The sequence below is a fragment of the Plasmodium vivax genome, chromosome 3, assembly GCF_000002415.2.
Source record: "Plasmodium vivax chromosome 3, whole genome shotgun sequence".
NCBI lineage: Eukaryota > Apicomplexa > Aconoidasida > Haemosporida > Plasmodiidae > Plasmodium > Plasmodium vivax.
The window spans coordinates 492,597-514,698 of record NC_009908.2 but is presented as its reverse complement, the minus strand read 5'-3'; the positions used below and the strand labels follow the sequence as shown (position 1 = coordinate 514,698).

At 46.7% G+C, this 22,102-nt stretch overlaps 2 protein-coding genes across 2 annotated transcripts, besides 5 other annotated features; both read left to right on the top strand.

Annotated features, from left to right (window-relative positions):
- Window positions 1–124: 124 nt before the first annotated feature.
- Window positions 125–148: a microsatellite.
- A 179-nt stretch (window positions 149–327) lies between these two features.
- Window positions 328–18,138, top strand: PVX_000530 (hypothetical protein, conserved; the record flags this gene model as incomplete). The annotated part of the gene is made up of 13 exons (XM_024731246.1): window positions 328–402; window positions 669–771; window positions 907–1,949; window positions 2,271–3,076; window positions 3,220–3,769; window positions 3,970–4,254; window positions 4,365–4,508; window positions 4,796–5,112; window positions 5,286–7,521; window positions 7,699–9,468; window positions 9,685–17,172; window positions 17,450–17,864; window positions 18,029–18,138. 13 exons carry the CDS (start codon window positions 328–330, stop codon window positions 18,136–18,138), a joined length of 15,342 nt encoding a protein of 5,113 aa, XP_024586904.1.
- Window positions 16,006–16,070: a microsatellite.
- Window positions 18,139–19,177: 1,039 nt separating the features above from the next.
- Window positions 19,178–19,201: a microsatellite.
- Window positions 19,202–19,243: 42 nt separating this feature from the next.
- Window positions 19,244–19,271: a microsatellite.
- Window positions 19,251–22,028, top strand: PVX_000535 (thioredoxin, putative; the record flags this gene model as incomplete). Its single annotated transcript, XM_024731245.1, has 8 exons — window positions 19,251–20,297; window positions 20,448–20,567; window positions 20,728–20,825; window positions 20,956–21,016; window positions 21,108–21,202; window positions 21,323–21,386; window positions 21,651–21,797; window positions 21,978–22,028. The coding sequence occupies exons 1-8, from the start codon at window positions 19,530–19,532 to the stop codon at window positions 22,026–22,028; spliced, it is 1,404 nt and encodes a 467-aa protein (XP_024586905.1). The 5' UTR covers window positions 19,251–19,529.
- Window positions 21,458–21,518: a microsatellite.
- Window positions 22,029–22,102: the final 74 nt, after the last annotated feature.

The following is a 22,102-nucleotide window of genomic DNA, read 5'->3' as shown; positions in this document are numbered from 1 at the left end:
TGGGCCTCCTCCTGCCATCTTCCCTTCTCAGCATTGGTACATGGCTTTTTGGCTTTTTGGCTATTTAGCTATTTGGCTACTTGACTATTTGGCTATTTTTTTTTTTTTTTTTTTTCTTTCATTATCACCTTAACCGTTCAGGCGAAAAATTGCCTTTTTTGACACGCCACGAATGATGCTAGGCGAAATGCTTCAAAAGGGAGAAAAAGAAATTTATGTGAAAAGAATGCATGGACTTTTACCCCACAATTGTAGTGTCTAATTTATATATATTTCTTTTTTTCCAAGTCTAACTTGAGACAAAATCTGCATGAAAATGTGAAAAAGATGAGCGCAAAAAATATTGAGATTAAGCAGAATGTTTTTTTATCGAACATTTTTTGCGACTCGGACAATTTGAAGGTAACAAAAAAAGGGGGCACACACCATCGCGTATGTAGATGGTCATATTTGTGTGAACATACATGTGTGTAACTTTTCGCGAAGTGAAAATGATTGAGGGGGTGCAGACGCAAAGATCGTTATAAGGGGTGCAACCAGGATGGCACAAATTAATCACACGTGTTCACGCGCAACGCTTCTTCAGCTGCCCCTCTCTGCCCTGTGGGCACTCCTAAAAAAGAAACAATGTGCACATGAAAATTGGAACTTCCCCCCCACAACCGCAGAATTTAATGAGGGGCAGCCCTAAGAAGAGGGCCAGGGAAAAGGACAAGGAAAAGAATTACCTTTCGGCGCAGAACTTCTGCTACGACAGGGAGGGCGATGAAGGTGAGCCAAGGGGGAAGGCATGTTGGTAGCTAGGCAGATCAGCGCAGGAGGCGCAAAATAGGCTGCCGCTGGAGTCACCGCGCCCCTGTGTGTGTGCACCTCCACCTGTGCGCCTCCAAACCCACCCCGACGCAGACATCTTCAAGGTGGAAGAAATTTACGACCGGGACTTCTCGTCGAAGGAGAAAAAGTGCAAGCTGTTCGTGCCGTTCAAAAACAAAAGGGAGAGGGAGCCCAGATTTATCACTATAGAAAAGATAAAGAAGAAATATAAAAGCATCAATATATACGATGCGCTAAATGACAAAAAGAGGCTGCTCGATTCGGAGGAAGCCAATTACAAATGGCAAGACATACTAAACTATGAGGACTCCTCTTTCGACATATTCACGATAGACGAAATAGTGAAGGAGCTGAAGGAGGAGGAAATCCCAGAGGACCAAATAGGCGAAAAAAACAAGTCAGCAAAGGAGTCAAATCATGAAAATTTAAAGAAAAAGGAAAGGAACGTCGTTCCGTTTAAGGCGAAAGGAGTGACCTCACAACAAAAGAACATATTTCAAAGCGTCTTTGATGACATATACATTTATGATTATAACTACGAGTCGAATTTGTTTATAGTAAAGAAAAAAACATCGAACGAATTTTTCGAAATTCATAGAATGCAGTTTTTTTTTACTAGCGAAAATCCAATACTATACGCAGAGAAAATTTTTAACGCCATTAAAAACAGATCTACCAACTTGAAGAGAAGGCTACACTTTGCAGAAATTGACAACAAGTTTGCCCACTTCAATTGTATTCTGAACGATGTGCACGAAATTGCCGAAAGGAATTCAATCATAAAGAATGCCACTGATGTGCAATCCATTGCCAGCAATTTGAACACCTTTTGTAATGTCTGGCTAGGCAGACGAATTTGCAGCAACAAATTTTTTAAATTTCCCCCCCAGTTGTACAGAGATAAGAACGAAATAAAATACTACAACTACGATTTTGAGAATAAGAAGAACATCATTAAGCAGTGTGTGCTGCTGGAGAACAAGAAAGTCATCAAGACTTTTTTGGGCATTATAAACAAGTGTGCCTTGGTTAGGATATCCATTTTTGATACCACCATTTCGAGTCCCTACGAGATGAACGACTTCTTCCAGGCGCAGAACGCCTCCGTTTTGAAGGTGAGCGGGGGGAAGAGCGGTGGGAAGAGCGGTGGCAGATAGGGGAAGAGACAGAGAGAGACGGATAGAGAGGGAGAGGGAGAGCCAAAATAAGAACATATAAAAAAAGGGGGGTGCCCAAAAAGATATGGCAAAATTGGACGAAACGACTTCTGCAGGGGGGCTGAACGGGGGTGGCCTGCGCAAGGCTCGTCGCGAGGAAGCCCGCATGCGAATACGCGGCTTAGTATGCAGCTCATTGTTACATTCGCGACAACTTCGTTTCAACTTCGTTTGAAATTCGTTACACCTTCTCACCACCCCCCCCCCCCCCCCGCGCAGTCCTTCGAACGCGTGAACAGCGGCTGGATGAACGACATGAAGGCGATCATCGAGGAGAACCTGAAGAACTGCACCAAGGGCAACTACAACCTGAAGGACATCTCCACGGAGACCTTCAAGTACACCAAGATAAGGATCTTCTTCAACATATTGAAGCTGATCATCGAAAGGAGAATAAACGAAATGTTGGTTAGCAACATGGACGAGTTTGCAAACATGTTCGTGCAAAACATGGTGAGCTGCAAGAAGAACAAAAATTACTTGCCCGTATTTGTAATTAACGTGACGAAGAAATTTGACTACTCCAGATTTATTCTAGACAACAGTCCCCTCTCCTTCTTCGAAAAGTTGGAAGACCTCATCTACTCCACGCTCATAAAATACCAGCAGATAGAAAAAATAGAAAAGTTAGTAATCCCACAGGTGTTCAAAAACGACAAATTTATTTTCTACAAATCTATCAAGGAAAGTGACAAATTTATATGTGAAAAGTTGCTTCACATAAGGCACCTTTTTGACGAGTCAAAAAATATGATAGATAGCTACTTGTCCAAAATTAACAAGCACGCTGACATTCTCAATTTCAATGTTAATGAGGCCATCAAAAATATTGACATCAACACGAGTGTGGAGCATATTCAAAATATCATTTACAAAAATTTTGAGAAGATACAAAACATTAATGAGACCATCGAGGATAACATCAACTTGGGGATCTTCCTCGTCAAATGCAAAGACATCAAGCTTTTCATCATAAATGAGGTTAACAATTATATCAAGGCTTTGACCAACATTATTGTGCAGCGGTAGGTTCTTTTGCAACTTCTGTTGCGCAGTTTGAACTTGTAGGGGTGGGGGGTGGAAAGAGAGTCCCGCTTGGGGTGCACCCCCGGACGCTTCCGCACCTCCAACTCTGCTTCCGCACCCCCACACTGCTTCCTCACCGCAGGTACAAAGAAAAGTACACGTCGAACCTCATGTTCTACAACTCCATCATCGTGAGGCTGAAAAAGAAGACCAACAAAATTCAGGACATCTACGAAAAGGAGGAGTACATCAAGGACATGAAGAAGAGCCTGGACTTCGTCTCGCACGACATCAAAGAAATCAACGTCCTCTTCAACTGCCTGAACAAGCTCAACTACAAGTTTTCCAACGACGATTATCTCTCCTACTGGAAAATAGTCAACCGACCCAGCAAGATAGAAAAAATTGTCAAGGAGGTGAACGAGCACATAGTTAAGCAGAAAAACATTCTCCTCGAAGAGCTCATAAATGACGAATCGAAATTCCAAAGCAGCATTGTTGACATGAAGGAGAATGTGCAGTCCATCAAAAGCTTCAACGATGAGAGCAACTACCTGAGCATTAACAAGTTTATCCTGACCGTCCAGAATCAGCTAGCCGTTCTCATCAAGGAGTCAAAGGAGATCAATTACCGGGAAAAGCTCTTCAACATTGAGATGTCCGATTTCTCGATCCTCCCCAAGATTCAAAATGTGAGGCGGAGGAGCGGTCCGTCTGAAGAGAAAAGCGCCCACTGTGAAGTGTCTACTATGAAGTGTCTACTATGTAGCGCTTCTCCCCTACGCACTTCGAGACAAGCGGCGGATGTGGCTGGCCCCTCCTTAGAATAACCCCCCACAAAAGTCACTCATCTAATGTGAATCTGCTCTCCACCCCCCCATCACCCACTCAGGAGCTGAACCTGTACTACACCTTCTGGCTCATTTACAAAAGCATAAAGTCGATGGACGAGCGGTTCGACAAAAAAATTAACTCCCTCAACCACAAAAAAATAGAAGACGACTTTAACTTGATCCTGAAAAATATGAACAAAATTAACAAGCACGCCAATGAGTACTACAAAAATAAGAATGGGTTAATCAAAAAGATGAATGAGAAGCTGACCTTCTTCAATTCGTACGTGTCTCTGTTAATTTCGTTGAGGAAGCCGAGCATAAAGGAGAGGCACAAGGAGCAGGTAGGATCAGAAGCGGGTTGCCGCTTCCACGAGGGGTGCGCACACTGAGGGAGGCGCGTATGGCAAAGTAGCGTGCTGACCACATCCCTGTTCACTCCCTCACCTTGTAGATTGCCAAAATTATCGACGACAAGAACAACATCGACTTCAACACGATAACTTTTAACGAGCTCCTCAAGCTGAACATAAACAACAAAATAACCAGCATTATTAACATTTGTGAGAAGGCCAATAAGGAGAATGCCATTGAGAAGGTAGGGCGAGAAAGGGGCACCCCGAAGGGGGGAACCGTGTGGGTGTATAACAAAAGGAAAGCTCCTTTCCACTTTGCCCTGTCTAAAAGCAGACGCGGTCGTTTCACCTCGTCATTTGTAAGAATGTCCATTTGCTTGTAAACCGCTTTTCCCCTGGGGGGCGCCTCTACCACCTCTTCGCCGCTACCACCTCTTCGCCGCTACCACCTCTTCGCCGCTACCACCTCTTCGCCGCTACCACCCCTTCGCCGCTACCACCCCTTCGCCGCTACCCCTTCGCCTCGCAGTTTTTGGGGAAGATAAAGAACAACTTCAGCAAAATCGAGTTCCAAATGAAGCAGGAGGAGAACAACAAAATCTGGATCATCTCCAACATGAACGAAATTTTGGCCAAGATTGAGGAGAACCTGGTGGTGAACCAGAACCTGCTCATAATAAACATCTACGAAATTTACCACATCGACATAATCAACAACCAGAACATGATGATGAACGCCAACAACATCATCCACACGTTGAAGAAGAGCCAGAACCTTTTTCTCTACCTCAGCCGGATCTTCGTGCTCACGGACATTTCCAAGCAGCTGGCCAACGAGTCGAAAAAGTGGGCATCAGCGCGGCGGCAGTGCGGCGGTGTAGCGGCAGCGTTTTGCTGGGAGCGGTCGCAATGTTGTCAATTAGTACTTTGTTGTTACATTTTCCCCTTTTCACGCGCTCACCTCTTTTCCTCCCTTTCACGCGCTCACCTCTTTTCCTCCTTTTCCCCTCCCCCCGCAGGTACAAGCTCATCTACAGCAACTTCCTCAACCTGTGCAAGCTCATCGAGGAAGACAAGAAGCTGGAGAAGTTCTGCGCCCGGAAGGACACCAAGGAGAAGCTGGCCGAGCTGTACAGCAACCTGAACCTGCTCCTGAAGAGCATCAACGAGTACCTAGACCTCAAAAGGGAAATCTTCAACCGCTTCTACTTCCTGAGCACAGACGACCTCATCAACTTGATTTCCTCCAACATCAACGACCAGATAAACACCTACCTGTTTAAGATTTTTAACAGCATTTACAAGTTGGTGATCGTGAATGGGCACATCGTGGCGTTTCAATCCCAGAGGGGAGAGCAACTCCTCCTCTGCAACGAAATTCAAATTGAAAAAAAAGAGATCACGGAGATACTCGTGGAGGTGGAAAAGGAGATGTTCTTCAGCGTGAAGAAGCAAATCTACGATAACATTTTGGAGTATAAAAATCTGATGGACATAAAGGAGGATGACTTCCTCAAGAGCAACAATGACATTAAGAGTTACTCTCAGTGCAAGTCGTATGATGACTATGACTCGGGCGACTCCGCGAGCAGTTTTTCGTCCGCCGGGAGTGTGGCGGATGAGGGGGTGGCGAAGCCGCTCGACGGGGGAGTCCCTCACGATGGGGTTGCCCCGCTTGATGCTTCCCCTGTGCAACTTACCCCCTCATCGGTCACCCCCCCGTCGGTGAACAAAAAGATCCTCTTCTCCCTGAACAAGAACAGCCAGTTCGTGCTTATCATAAAGAACCTCTTCTGGTCCAACCTCGTGGAGCTCTTCCTAAAGTACAACAATCTGGGCAAGTATAAGAAGCTCCTAAATGAAGAGCTATACGAATACATCCACATAATTAACCGAGTGGAGAAGAAGAAGAGCGTCCTCCTACACACCCTCATCATTTCGCTAGTTCACAACAGAGACATTGTAGAGGAGTTAATAAAAAAAAAAGTCAACGATGTTAATAACTTCAACTGGTTAATACAGCTCAAGTATTTCTATTATAACAAAAATTTGTACATCAAATATTTGAACGAGTCTTACATATACGGCTACGAGTACATCCACAATGATAATAAGATTATTCTCACCAGCTTGATAAATAAATATTTCATATCGATTTTGCATTCTTATAGCTCTAAGCTGGGGGTATGCTCTGTAGGGTTGGCTGGGACAGGGAAGACGGAGACTACAAAGTATTTTTCCAAATTCGTGGGGAAATTTTACTTCGTCTACAACTGCAGTTGCAACATAAACTTTGACTTTCTGAAAAATTTATTCTTTGGAATTGCCACCAATGGGATATTTTTTTGCTTTGATGAGTTTAACCGCATAACTATAGAGGCCCTCAGCGTGCTGGCTCAGCAGCTGTGTAACTTGTTTAGCGCCAAGTCGAGGAAGTTCAGCCGGGGCGGCGTCAACCGGGGCGGCATCAACCGTGGCGGCAGCTTTGCGGGGATCGGGCACCCGGGGGGGGGTGACGCGGCCGACGGGGCGGGGGAGCATCCGCATGGAGGAGACCACCCAAATGGGAAGGAGCATCAGTCTGGCGTGGCCCACCTGTCTCGCGCCGCCCACCCCTCTGGCGTGGCCCCCCTGCCGGGGGGCAGAAAAAACATGCTCTTCTTCGAAGGGAAGTACATAAAGATTAACGAAGAGTTCAACATTTTCATTATCATCAACCCATTTTACAAAGGCAGGAGCGCGCTGCCAAACAACATCAAGGCTCTGTTTCGCTTTTTCAATTTTATTAAGCCAGACTTTTTCACGATCGTGGAGGTCATGCTGTACTCCAAGGGCTACAAATACAGCAAGGTGCTGTCGAAAAAGATTATCCTCCTCTTCGAGCTATGCGAGAATAATTTAAGTCCCCAAAAACATTATAAATATGATTTGAGGACTGTGAAGAAGATAACCTACGTCATGGGGAAAATTATCGTCGATAAGGACAACAACAATCATAATAAGAACATTTTCTACGAGTATAAATTTTTGTTCATCGCTATTGTTGAGTGCATAATGCCGTCCATCGTCCGGAACGACATCTACATATTCCTCACCATTATGAAGAACATCTTCTACGAGCTGTACGCCTACAACCAGTCCCTCAGCCCGCCCGGCAAGGCCTGCGGCGCCGTCGACTTGAAGTGCATCCTTTCCAGCAAGCGGAACAACGACAGCAGCATCCTCATGTACTTGAAGAGTTTCTACTGCAATATGGTGAGCGAGCCGGGGGGAAGCGGCGAAAGGGGTGGAAGCGGAGAAAGGAGAGGAAGCGGCGAAAGGGGTGGAAGCGGCGAAAGGGGTGGAAGCGGCGAAAGGGGTGGAAGCGGCGAAAGGGGTGAACGCGGCGAACGCGGCGAAAGGGGCGATGACTCCAATCAGCGCAATGCGCAGGGGGAGCGACCCCAGCTTGGAAACGCCCCCGGAGGCACGAAAGACAACGCGGGAGACCGCCCACCGGACGACTCAGAAGTGGGCGTGGAGATGCCGCCCGCTGAGGGAAAAGCACCCGCGAAGGAAGAAAGTCACCAAGGCAGCAAACTGTTCCTAAGCAAAAAAGAAATCGTGGAAGATTACCTCAAAAAAATGCTAAAAAAAAAAATGCTCGAGTTGAATTACGTAGGCACAGACAGGTATGTTAGCAAACTTATTCAGCTGTACAATATGATCAAGTTCCACACGGGCATTCTCTTCCTCTCCTACCCACTCTCCAAAACGACATCCTACAAAATTTTATCAAGAACGATTAACACCATCAACGATAGGGACATAATCAAAAGAAAAATGAACGACTACGTGATAAATGCCAACGTGGTGCGGGAGATGGACATGCTGGGATTTTACGAAGAGGTATCAAATAAATGGGTTCATGGGATATTAACAAAAAAAATAATAGAAATAAATTCTACCTTCAATAGAAGCGACTACCTTAACATTATTTATTTTGATTGTTACCTCCACTCCCTGTGGATTGAAAATTTGAACTCCGTTTTGGACGAATCGAAAATTCTGTGTTTATCCAAATGTGATATCATCCCGATACATGATCATACGCGGTTTATAATGGAGACGCACGACTTGAAAGACATCACCATGGCCACAGTGAGTAGATGCGGACTGATCATTTTAAATAACTACGATTTGGACATCGCTTCGTACATCTGTTCGTACGTAAACTCGCTGACCACCAATTTTGATCCCATTCACAAGCACATTTTGATAAATTTATTTATCGTTTTTTTTTACAAGTCCCTCCTCTTCATCAGCATCAACAATTTATTTGTCTACACTTTTAATGAGTACTACTATTGCATTTCTTTTATTAAGTGTATTGACAGCTTGTTTTCCTACTGCTCCTTTGAGATTAATGATTCCACGAAGAGTGAGAGTTACCAGAAATATATTACATCTATCTTCGTCTACGCTTTGATTTGGAGTGTGGGTTCTAATACGTACAAAAGGGGCCGAAAGATATTCAACGATTTTCTTTGCAGGCAGATTGTCAGACACAAATTGAAGCTAACTTTTGAGACGCTCGAGGGGAGACTCATAGATGTTAGACAGCTTCACGGGGGTGGGGTCGCAGCGGCGGACGCCCCCGATGAGGGTGGCGACTTGGCTAGCTCGGTTGGCGGTGTGGCCGCGCAAGAGGAGACCCCCCAAGTGAGGGAAGCGGCTAAGCAAGTGGAGGAGGCCACACATAGGAGAGGAGCGGCTGAGGAGGTGGAGGAGACCCCACATAAGAGAGGATCAGCTGAGCAGGAGGAGGGGACCCCCCTCATCAGCGCCAACACAGGCGATGCTGGCAGCCCCCACAGTAGCGATTACCCAAGCGATTGCAGCTCCCACCCAAGCGATTGCAGCTCCGACGTGGACATCTACAACGAGCGGAACGAGCCCATCGAGCGCCACTACGAAAACGTCAACAGCATGTACGACTACTACCTGAGCACCGCGCGCAAGTGCAGGAACCTGTTCAAGGGCTACGACCCCCGGCTGGGGGAGGGCGAGCAGGGGTGGCTCTTCGGCAAGTGCTACGGGAACTGCAGCTCCGACTCGAACTCGAGCGGCGACGAGCGCTACTTGGCGCGGCGGGGGGGGCGAAGGAGGAAGAGGTACCTTAACGAGCACGCCCCGGGCGGCGTGGACGACGTGCTGCAAAGCGTGAGTTACTACAACGATGTGTATGGTTTGGCGGGGAGGGGTGCTATGAGAAGCGGTGGTATGCGGAGCGGTGCTAAGGGGAGCGGCGCTATGCGAAGTAGTGGTAGACAACGCGGTGATAGACAACGCAGTGGTGGACAACGCGGCGCTTCTCCCCCCGCCGCCTCGCACAGCGCCGCTTCGCTTAGCACCGCTCCGCATACCACCGCTCCTCAGCTGCGGATAAACCTGTTCGACTTTTACTTCAAGTACGAAAGGAACGTGATGAGCCACCTGAAGAGCAAGGAGAACAAGTTCACCCTGATGGACGAGTGCCTGAGCAGCACCGACGTGATGATAAAGCAGAAGAAGCACCTGTCGATGATATATAATATGGAAATTTTTATGAAAAACAAAAAGAGCATTATCATATCTGGGTGCAGCAACATAGGGAAGACGCTCACGGTGGATTACTACCTGAACAAGGTGATGGCAAAGGATAAGTTCTTCACAGTGGATTTTTACTTTTCCTACAGCACGACGAGTAACCACGTGAGGAATTACATCGAATCGAAGTTGACCAAAAGGAGGAGCAACTTTTACGGCACGACGAATAACCGCATCTGCGTTTTTTACATTGACGATATTAATATAGAAACGGAAGTGGGTTCCATCCGGGGGAGTCACTACCTCTCCTCCCACGAGTTTTTACGCATGCTGTTTAATTATAAATTCTTTATAGATCCCAATTTGGGGGTGAAGTACGTGGAGGACGTGACTTGTCTAGCGACGATGAATAATGCGTACACGAATACGAACACGTCGAATGGGTCCCGACTCTACAACAATTTTAACATCATATATTATAATAACTACAAGTATAGGGAAATTTTTGACATCTTCTTTTGCAGCCTGAAAAACATGTTTAGCATTTACGATATTAATATAAAAAGCTTGGCGGCCGACTTGGTGCAGATGCAGATAGACATCTACAAGGGGGTAAAAGGGATGAAGTACAGTTACTACCTCTACAGTGTGGAAGACCGAGAGGGGAAAGAAATCTTCCTCCACTCCTTTAACATAAACAATATGAGGGACATATATAAGTGCGTAAATTACTTGTCCAAAAATATAAACATTCGAAAGGAGCAAATGCTTCTGTACTTTCTCTACGAAAATAAGGCCCTTTATGCGGAAAGTTTTTTCTCAAAAAATGCAAAAAAAAAATGCGAACAAATTGTTAAGGCAAATTTTAGAAGATACTTCCCCCAGGAGGAATATCAAAAGGTTATTAGTCAGTATGATGGGGGACTCCTCTTTTGTAATTTTTTAAATTTATACCAAAATGTGTATGAACAGGTCTCCGATTTTAAGGAGCTATACAATTGTGTATATGGGTACATCTCCGAGTATGGAAATAGTGAGAAGATTAACATCATCCTCTTCGACAATGTCCTCATTTACATTTGCAAAATCACCAAGACGTTCATGACTGAGAACTCGCACATCCTTTGCATCGGCATCAACGACGCGGTGAAGAGGAAGGTCAACAAAATCGGTGCCTTCATAATTAACAAGACGCTCGTGGTGTCCGAGCTGAACAAGAAGAGCAAGGCCTCTCAATTTGTGGAGGAAATCAAGAGGTGCCTCTTCGATTGCGGAATTTACGAAAAGCAATGCGTCTACTACCTCAATGATGAGAATTGCAGCCTCGATTTCATCCTCGAGAACCTGAACAACATTTACAACTACGGGGACAGCTACCTCCTCTACAATGAGGACAACTTAAAGAAGATTTACAGCGAGTGCAAGAACAAATGCGAGGAGGAGCACGTGGCTAGGAACCTCACCAACATCTACGGCATTTATAAGAAGACCATTCGGAAGTGCTTTCACGTGAGTCTGAACCTCTCCGCCGGCAGCTCCGACGCCGTCCTCAAGTTCCCCTACGTCCTCAAGAACTCGCGCATCATCTACTTCGAGGAGGACAACCACGAGGGCCTGCACGTCATCACGAGGGATTTCTTCCGCGGGGTGGACAGAGGCGTGGAGCCGGATAGAAGCGTAGAGCCGGATAGAGGCGTGGAGGAGTCAGCCATAAAGGTGGAGGGGCCAGCCATAAAAGTGGACGACCCGACTGAGCGGACAGGGGACCCATCTAAGGCGATAGGCGAGCCCACTCCCCCCACGGCTCCCGCCGCGTCTACCGCTCCTACCGCTCCTACCGCTCCTGCCGCCCTACCCTCCATCGACCTCGAGGCGGTGAACCCGGAGCAGGACGCCAAGTGCCTGGAGGGGGTCGTGGCGGACAAGGTGTTCATCCGGATCCACAAGGAAGTGATTCACCTGGCGAAGAAGTACCAAGAGGAGAAGCAGGTGCACGTGTGCGTGAACTCCAACAAGTACGTCCACTTCCTCCACTACTTTGACCACTTCTACCACGTGAAGAGAAAGGAGTTTGACGTTAACATAGACCTTTACAGAAAGGCGCTAAACAAACTCCACAAGTGCGAGCAGGACATCAAGACGATGAAGAACTACCTGCTGAACATGCAGCCAGTGCTCAACAGCACAAATATAGAAATGAAAAAAAAAGTCAACCAAATGGAGAGAGAGTCCAAAGAGGCGTACATCAAACAGACGGAAATAAAAAAAAAAGAATGCGAAATGAAGACGAAGATAAAAAGTATAACACATTTAAAAAATGAAGTGAACGAAGAAATAACCAAAAGTTTCGCTCTACTTAATGACTCGCTAAATAATTTGAACAAATTGAAAGTAGAGCACCTCAGAGAGTTGAAGGCGTTTGTCAACCCCCCATCCATCGTCGTCATGGTCATACAGTGCATCTTGACCTTTTTAAAGGAGGACGAAAAGTACCTGCAGGGAAAATTAATAAGACCGAAAACGCTCAACTATTGGATCTTAGCGCAGAAGACCATTTTTAGAGACTCCAAAGTTTTCCTAGACAATTTGAAGCATTATGATAAAAATTTAATTGAAGAGGAAATGATCACGAAGATATCTCCCCTAATTAAGAACAAAAATTTTAACCCTAAATTTGTGAGGAAGGCGTCCAAGGCGTGCGAAACCATGTGCCAGTGGATCCTCGCCATTTACCACTACTTCATCATTAACAAGGAGTTGAAGCCTAAGAAGGAGGAAGTGCTGACTTTGGAAAGCGAAATAAACAAAGAGCTTAGCTACTTGGATGCATGCAAGGAAGAGCTCAGCATCGTCAACAGTAACTTGAGCACCATCGAGAGGGAGAAGGAGGAAATCACCATCAAGCAGAACCAGCTAGTCGACAAAATTGAAAATATAAAGCAGAAAATTAAGAGGTCAAAAATAATTCTTTCATGTCTGTTGGAGCAAGAAATCAAATGGAATAACAAAAAAAAAACCTTAAAGAAGAAAAGGGACCTCCTCATTGGGGACTGCATCATCGTGTCGTCTCTCATCAACTACATGTCCTACTTTCCATACGAGTACAGAAAAATTATCAAGCTGAAAGTGCGCGCAATTTTAAGCAGGTACAACATTAGGCACACGAAGGACGTCTCCATCTACAGCTTCTTGGAATCAAAAATTAATATAGAAAAGTGGGTCTCCTATGGACTCACCAACAGCAGGTTCTACTTCGAAAATATCGTTATCATGAATAACAGCATCAAGTACAACCTGCTGATCGACCCGCACTTCATAGTCACCAACTTCTTAAAAAAAGTTTACCACAAGAAGAGGGACGTGGAGATCCTTCGAAACAACAGCTCCAACTTTATCGACAAAATAGAGCGGGGCATGCAGCTCGGGAATGTCATCCTTTTCACGCACTACGATGATGACTGCAGTGTGCTCTTCAACGCGCTGTTTAACTACAAAATTGGGAAGACCCTCCTCGGCTTTGGGCGCGAGCGGGGGGGCGCCGGCGCCAACCAGGTGGTGAACCCACCAGAGGGGGGGAGCGCACCAAAAGGGGAGGAAGCACCAAAAGGGGAGGAAGCACCAAAAGGGGGGGAAGCACCAAAAGGGGGGGAAGCACCAAAAGGGGAGGAAGCACCGGCGGAAGCGACATCTTCTGAAGTTCGCTCATCTGAAGTTCGCTCATCTGAAGTTCGCTCATCTGAAGTTCGCTCATCTGAAGTTCGCTCATCTGAAGTTCGCTCATCTGGAGTCCGCTCATCTGGAGTTCGCTCATCTGAAGTTCGCTCATCTGGAGTCCGCTCATCTGGAGTCCGCTCATCTGAAGTTTGCTCATCTGAAGTTCGCTCATCTGAAGTCCGCTCATCTGGAGTCCGCCCATCTGGGGATGGCCCATCTGGAGTCCGCTCATCTGGAGTCCGCCCATCTGGGGATGGCCCATCTGGGGATGGCCCATCTGGGGATGGCCCATCTGGGGACGCCCCCCCCGCGAGCGGCGCGCTGACCCAAAACAACTGCGTCAACTTCAACAACAAAATCATCCCCGTGGACAGCGCCTTCAACATCTACTTCATCGTGTACGGGAGCACCCAGTTCGACGATAACACGCAGAATCACCTGAACGTAATTGACTTCAACACGAATCTGGACATCCTGGAGGAGTACTTCCTAACCAACCTGATAGACAAGCTGTTTAGAGCCACCAACGAGCATAGAAGTTCCCTCATTCATGAAATCCACGGCCTCAACGAACAAATGGTAAACCAGGAGGAAGAAATTCTACACATTTTAAATTACAAAGAGGATATCCTAAGTGATGATGACATTGTAATCAGCTTCGAGCGCGCCAACAAAATATACGCTGAAAATAAAAAAAAAATGAAAGAATATAAAATGAATAAGTTGGAGATAGCCAAGATTAGAAAAAACTACATGAGCATGTCGGAGCACATCTCCGTCATTTACCACTGCATTAATAACTTGGTCACGCTGAACCCGATGTATAATTTCTCAATTTTGTCTTTCGTAAAACTTTTAAACATTAGCATTGACAAATCGGAAGAGAACAAATTGCTAGATAAAAGAAAAAAAGATATTTTAAACATTTTCACGAGGAAGATTCACTACGAGATTTCTAGGACTCTCTCGGAGAAGCACCAACAGATATTTTTTTTTTACCTCGTCTGCATGATTAATATATACAAGGGCGAAATGGACTACGACGATTACTACTTCTTTGTGTATGACGACTACCCTAAGGGGGATGAAATTCGAAATGAGGTCTTCCGAAAGGTGCAATTGAAGCGGAATGATATGTCAAATGCGGACAAGGCTTTGGGGAGCACCTCTGCACTGGTGGACTCCTCCTCCGTTTTGAAGGAACCGTGTGATGCTGGGAGAGGGGAGGAACCCCCCACTTCGGACGACGACGACATGGATGAGCTCAGCGAACAGGAAGACCTCCAAACGGTGCCGGATGACGTGTCTATTCATAGCCTCCAGTCCGATGAGTGCAACGTGCGTGAGGCGGAGGAAGATTCGAGTAATGCCCAGGCTGCCACCACGCAGAGGACAATGGGAGAACCCCCCGCAGTAAGGAATGCAAGCCACCTGGTCAGCGGCACCGTGGAGGAGTACCTCCTACTCCCCAAGGGGAGCGAGAAGGACGACTTTTTGAATTCCTGCGAGGGGAACGTGATGCTCCAGGGGGGCCACCCGGAGGAGGGGCGACCCGCTAACGGGGGGGTTTCTAACGGGGGTGCCGCTAACCGGGAGGCCGCTAACTCGCGTGCCGCCAGCGGGGAGGCCCAGTTCCCCTTCAGCTTCGAAACGAAGAGCCTGCCCTGGCTGAGCGCGAAGGAGTGCCTGAGCGTGAAGAAGCTAATCAGGAGGGAAAAATACCTCCTCTTCTTCAAAAAGGCCTTCAACGAGTACGAGCACCTATTCAGGAGCATCAAGACGGACCACACGATTTTGCAGCACAAGGACCTGAAGAACCTACTAACCAACTTTGAAAAGTTAATCATTTTTAAAATCTTCCGCTTTGACATTCTCAAACTTAACATGAATAACTATGTAGATGCGTGCTTGAACATAGGCTCTCAGAGCTACGCGAAGGATCTATACAAGTGCTACGAGCACTCGTCTCAGAACAAATTGATCCTAATTCTGTCTGAACACCGGCTAAGCACAGCTAGCGAAATTATGATGCTGAGTGAAAAAATTACTGGAAAAAATAACCTAATCATTTATAACAAGAACGATAAGAACTACTTGCTGCAGATCTTAAATGATTCCATAAAAAATGGGTTCTGGGTACTAATCGAGAATGCCCACCTGAATATCCATCTCATCCTGGAGATTGAAAAGTACATTGAGGCCTGCAACATTCAGTACTCCAACCCGGACTTCAGAATCTGGATCAGCACCAGCTCCGTGAAGTCCTTCCCCGACTACCTCCTCAAGCTCTGCGTGAAGGTCACCTTCGAGAACGTCCACAATTTGAAGTCGGGCCTGCTCAACATTTACACGAACGTGGCGCAGGAGGAGGAGGAAGAAGAGGGGGAGGAGGAGGAAGCGGATGAAGAGATGGAAGAAGTGGAAGAAGCGGATGGAGAGACGGACGAAGCGGATGAAGAGATGGAAGAAGCGGATGGAGAAACGGACGAAGGGGACGATGACGGGGAGGAGAATGGCCCGGCTGCCGCACACGCTGGACGGACCCCCCGAAGCGGAACCCCGCGCGAAGGCATCGTCGACGTTGGCGCCGAGTGGAGCGAAAAAGGGGGCAAAAAAGGGGGTCAAAAAAGTGGACAAAAAAGTGGACAAAAAGGGGGCCAAAAAAGTGGCCCAAAAAAGAGCCCCAAAAGGAGCGAGAACGAACGCATCCTGATGAACAAGCTGCACTTCAGCCTCTGCTTCTTCCACGCGCTGATCCAAGAGAGGAGCAAATTCAAGAGCAAAGGCTTCAACAACTGCTACGAGTTCACGGACATCGAGCTGAAGCTCTCCAAGGAAAACATAATCAAATTTTTCAGAAACAAAAATATAGACATCAATTTGCTGCTCTACCTTATAGGGAATATCATATACGGTGGTACCATAATCGACGTGACGGACCAGAGATGCTTTAACATTATCCTAAACAAGTATGTAAATGAAAAGGTGATTTACTCTAATAATGAGTATAAATATAACAGATACTACTACTGCCCGCACAGTTCTAATAAGAATCTTTTTCTGAGGTACGTCAAGTCCTTAAATTTTATAACCGATTTTTCTATTTTCAATTTGCACCCTTCTTTAAATACCCTATATTTACAAAATTACAATTTAAAAATTTTGAAGAATTTAGAGAAGCTAGAATATAAGGTGACAAAGGATAAGTCCAAATCCGACAGACACATCTTTTCCATCATCCATGTCTTGACGCAGGTCCTTCCTCCTTTTATAAATGCCAACAAGCTAAATGAGTTCTTCGTAAACAATTTGAAGTGCCCCATCATTACCTTCCTCAAAATGGAAACAGATAAATATAACAACCTGCTCAGAATCATATATGACGATTTGACAAATATAATTAATTTTGTTAAAGGGAAAATGAACTTTGCAAAAATTCGCCACACGTACATTTCCATTTCGAATCTGTGTGTGCCCAAGAGGTGGATCGCCTCTTCCTTTTTCACCAACTTGCAGATTTTCCACTACGCCAGGCTGATCGCCCTCAAGGTTTCCCACCTCAACCGATACATCGCCCGCCTGGCCAACCGCGTCTTCAACTTGGCCGCCTTCATGTCCCCGCGGGTGGGTCAGCTGGCAGGGCGGCGAAGCGGCGGTTAAGCGGTGGAGCGGCGGTTAAGCGGTGGAGCGGCGGTTAAGCCGCTAAGCTGTTATGCGGTAGTTAGGAGGCACTCTTTGCCGTCCGCTTTGCCGCCCGCTTTGCCGCCCGCTTTGCCGCCGCTTTGCAACCCTACGGTTTATGCACTCCCACGCGCCACGCTCGCGCCAACGCCGCGTGGCTTCACCGCGTGACGTCGCCGCTTCACTTCCTCACCGCCTCACTTCACTGCCCCCCACGCAGAGCCTGATGCTGGCCATCCGCCAGAAAATCTGCACAGAGGCCAAGGTCGACGCCAACAACGTGAAGCTCAAGTACCAAATCTCCTCCTACTTCCACGAGGAGGACATCCGGGAGGACGGCTACTTCGTGGGCGGCCTCTTCATCGAGGGCGCCATGTTTGACGCCACAAATATGCTCATCAAGGAGTCCACCAGCAAGTACCTCTACTGCCCCATGCCCTACATCAAGGTCTACTTCCTCACCAGGAGCTCTCCCGTGGCGATGCCCCTCGCCGGGGCTTCCAAACAGGCCAGGCCTGCCAAACATGCCAAGCCTGCCAGACCAGCCAAACCCGCCGCCGTCCCCAAGGGCCGCGTGCACAGCTCCAGCTTCCACATCTTCAAGTGCCCCATATACAAAAATATGCACAAAACGGGTAGGCGCAGCGAGGGGGGTCCCCCCGTGTGCAACTCACCAGTGCAACACATGTGTGCAGCATACGTGTGGAATTCACCCGCACAACTCGCCTGTGCAGCTGACCCGCACATTTCACCTTCTCAACTCACCCGCTCATCTCCCCTTCGCAACCCCCCCCTGCAGACAACCGCCTGAACAACAACGAACCCATATTCTACTTAAAGCTAAACTCCAAGGAGAGGAAGGAAAAATGGATTGAGCGAAATGTCTCCGGTGTGTTAATACTCAAATGAAGGACTACCAAAAAAAAAAAAAAAGGAGGGGAAATACAAACATATGGAGGTGGGCGGGCTAGCCACACGGCCACATAAAAGTCACGCGCGATTTGATTCATCGTATGGTGCACGATTTCTGTCCCCATTCGCCACACTGCTGATGTGTGCCATAATCAGTTTTCTTCTTTTTTCTCCCCAGTTGGCCATTACACAGGCCACACCGCCAAACCGCCACGCCGCCAAACCGCCACACCGCCACACCGCCACACCGCCACGCCGCCAAACCGCCAAACCGCCACACCGCCACACCGCTTCATTTGAAAATGAACAAATTTGCACGCCCGACAAAATGTGCATCCCCTTCTCCCCCTCGAGATGTTGCAAAAAAAAGGGAAGAAAATCCGCTCGTAGTGGGCGTCCCCTTAAAATGCGTGCACACTTTGGCAATTTCGTCAAACGGGTGAACAATGTAGACGAACTACTTGGTCAGTCCGAACTGCAAAATTGAAAAGGGACCCCCCACACACAGTCTATGGTTCCCCATTTGGGCCGCTACACCTTAGGCTGTTTCACCAAACACATTCCTCCCATTCACACCTCTTCAATTCGGGGGAGGCCCAGCAAATGGGGCACACCGTATCATAATGCTGCGTTCACCTTTTGGCGCAGAAAAGGTATCCCTGAGCGCCGCAACATACATTTAGCCATTTGGCCAAAGTGTGCCACTTAAATTGCCCCCATGGTGCTGAGTCTCTGGGAAGGTTCTTCATTCGCTTGTTGAGAATCCCCTTTTTTTGGGGAGGGGCATTTTTGTTGAACTTCCTGACCGATGGGGCTGCATAGCGGGGGGGAGGAAAAAAAGCGGAAGGCCCTCCATCAGCGGCGAAATGATAACAAGGAAACGAAATGAAGTGGAAGGAAAAAAAAAAAAATGTATTAAAGATGTTGATAAACACTCACCGCGTGAAAGCATACCGGAGTAACCGCCCCATGAACAGTGCAAAACGAGTTCCCCTTTTCCTGGTCAGAAAAAAAAAAAAAAAAAAAAAAAATACGACGTTGAACGGGTTCCAATATGCGCAGTTTTACGCTGCAAAAAAAAGGAAAAAAAAAAAAAAAAAATCATTTCCGATTGGGTGACTGACGAGTATGTCAAATTCGCACGTTCGCCAGAAGGGCCCCATTGGAAGGCCTCACACTTCTGCGAAGCAGCTCCGTGGAGCGGCGAATTTCATGCAGCGGCATTGCGACGTTGTCGAAATGTTTCCCATGAAGGGTTGAGAGCTCAGAGCTGACATTTGAGGGCAAACATTTAAGGGCAAACATTTAAGGGCTGACATTTGAAACCTGGCACATGAGAGCCAACCTCATGCCTGCCTCCAAATTCACAGCGCTAGGCGAAAAGATTCATGATGCATATGAACGGCACACGCGCAGCTACGCGCGCTGCAGTCTCACGCATCAGCCCCCCGCTTTGGGCACAGAACAAAGGAATGAGTAAACTGCTTAGGCTGCACGGGGCGAAGCTTACATTTGTAAGCAGCAAAAGGAAGGTCTCCCACCTTAACTACACGCATGCAGGGGGGGGATACTACTACCACCCCTTTACCAAGCATGGCAAAAATGAAAAAATAAAATTTTGCAAAAGTGCACAGAGAGGTGTAGGCAGCTTCAACGAGTACCAACAGAACAATATTATGTCCAATAGGAGGAAAAAAAAAATCTACCTGTGTGCCTTAATTTTTTCGGGTGTGTTAGGGTATGCTACCCTCAAATGGAACGAAAAAAGGGACGTCACTTACTTCCTAAGCGAAATGAAAGAAATATCAGACGATATTTTCGACAAGCTAGACAACATCGTGCTGTTCGTTTTAGATAAAAACAAACTGGGTGAAGAGAAAAAAAGAATCCAAAAAATTAAAAGCGAAATTGAAAAACTAAATCTTAAGTATATTAATTTCTTGTATACTTACCATGAGGAAAGCAAAGATTACGCTTGCTATTTGTACAAAGGGCGGCGCAGGAGGAACATCACTAAGGAGGAGTTAAGTGCTGACACGGTTAAGGACATCTTCGAGCCATTTTTCACGCCAGTTAGCGAAGATTACGAGAAGGTGAACGAGGGAAATGGGGGCAATTTCCCGGTCTGCGTAACGCATGACACGTTTGAGAAGGAGGTACGTGTGGGGTAAACAGAGGCTCCCCCGTGGGTGCGTTGGGGGGATGACCCTAATTTTGGGGCATTCCTTTTGGGTACCCCCTAAATGGCACACCTTTCCCCCCCTGCACAGCGGCAAGCTCACGAAAACGCGCCCTTTCCTCCGCAGATCATTGAAGACTCGAAGAGAAACGAAATACTTCTGGTTCTGTTCGAGAACACCTGCTTCTTGTGCTTCTTGTACAAGCCGTTTATAAACACCCTGCACAAGCTGTTTAAGGAGAACAACGTGAGGATGTGCGCACTGCAGTTTTTCCCAGCAGCGTTTCCCCTGCAGTTTTTACTCTGCAGCTTTTCCCAGCAGCGTTTCCCCTACTGCTTATCCCCCCAATTGGACAACCCTTTAATGTGTATTATTTCCCCCGTCCTCCCCGCTGCCCCCCTTGCAGATTCAGCTGAAGCTGAAGAAGTACAATATAGAGAAAAACGACTACGCGCCCAACATGATAGTCTGCAGGGGCACCCCCACCTTTTTGCTTTACCACAAGTAGTTCACCAATAAGGAGCGCAGCGCTGTATCATCTGTGTTCCATCCCTGCATAGTAACTTGCGCTTGCAAACGTGCGTCTGCATATGTGCGTATACCCATATGAACCTGCTTACTCCCCCCCCTTCAGCGGCAAGGGAAACAAACTGGATGAGTACAAACCGAATGACATCATCAACAAAATTGATCAAGTAAGTTCGCGCATCTGTGCACATTCGCTCGTTTTGCATACCCACATTCGTTGCACACATTGCTGCAAATGTGCTTCCCCATTATTTGCAGATTATTAAATCCCCAAAAGATATCAAAGAGCAAATGCTGGAGAAAGCAGAGTTAATTCACGCAAGGATGCACCAGTTTGGCTACCTGACCATGTGGTATGTTTGCGTCATCGCTAGGTTACTATTTTTGCGGTTAAATGGAGTGCATATGTGTGATATATGCGCCTTTGCGTGTTCCACATTTTTTTACTTTTTCAACTTGCTGCCCCCTGACAGGATGACCGAATCGAAAATTATAGAAAATATGCTCATAAGGAGACACGTGAAGGACATTCCAAATGTATGTGCAGTCGACAGGGAGAGAACGTGAACTCGTTACATGTGTTTGTTTGTTTGTTTGTTTGTTTGTTTGTTTGTTTGTTTGTTTGTTTGTTTGTTTTTTTTTGCATATGCTTGTGCTCATTGGAGGGTGCCCCTCTCCGGTCGCACTTTGCTAACATATGTGGCGACGTCCATTGTGCATAGCATAATTCAGTGCAGCTTAATCGCATTTGCTGCGAATGATACACAATTGCAACTTTCTTCCGTTCCTCCCCCCCTCCAGAGCAATGACGATGACGTCGTATACAATGAAATATTAACTTCCCTCATAGAAGAAGACATACAGAGGAACGATTTAATTGAAGACAGCTTGAATTACACCAAGGAGAAAATAAACGCAGCTGAGAAAAGTTGCTTTGTAGCGGCCATGGTGAGTGTATAAAAATTGCACCAACGGGTGGTCTTCACGTCTATGTAGATTGAACTCACATGAAAAGTGTACCCCTACGTAGTCCCACCCAACTGACCACACCACAAATAGGCAACGTAAGTGTACTCGCCATGTAGCACATTTGCGCGGGGGCGTTTATTTTTTTAATTTTTCCCTCAGATGATGGCCAACGAGCTAATTGACGAGGAAAAGAAGTACGAAGTGAGCTAAATGTGATTGCCTGTTCAGAATTTTTTTTTTTTTTTTACCAGGAATTATGAACAAAAAAAAAAAAAAAAAAAAGA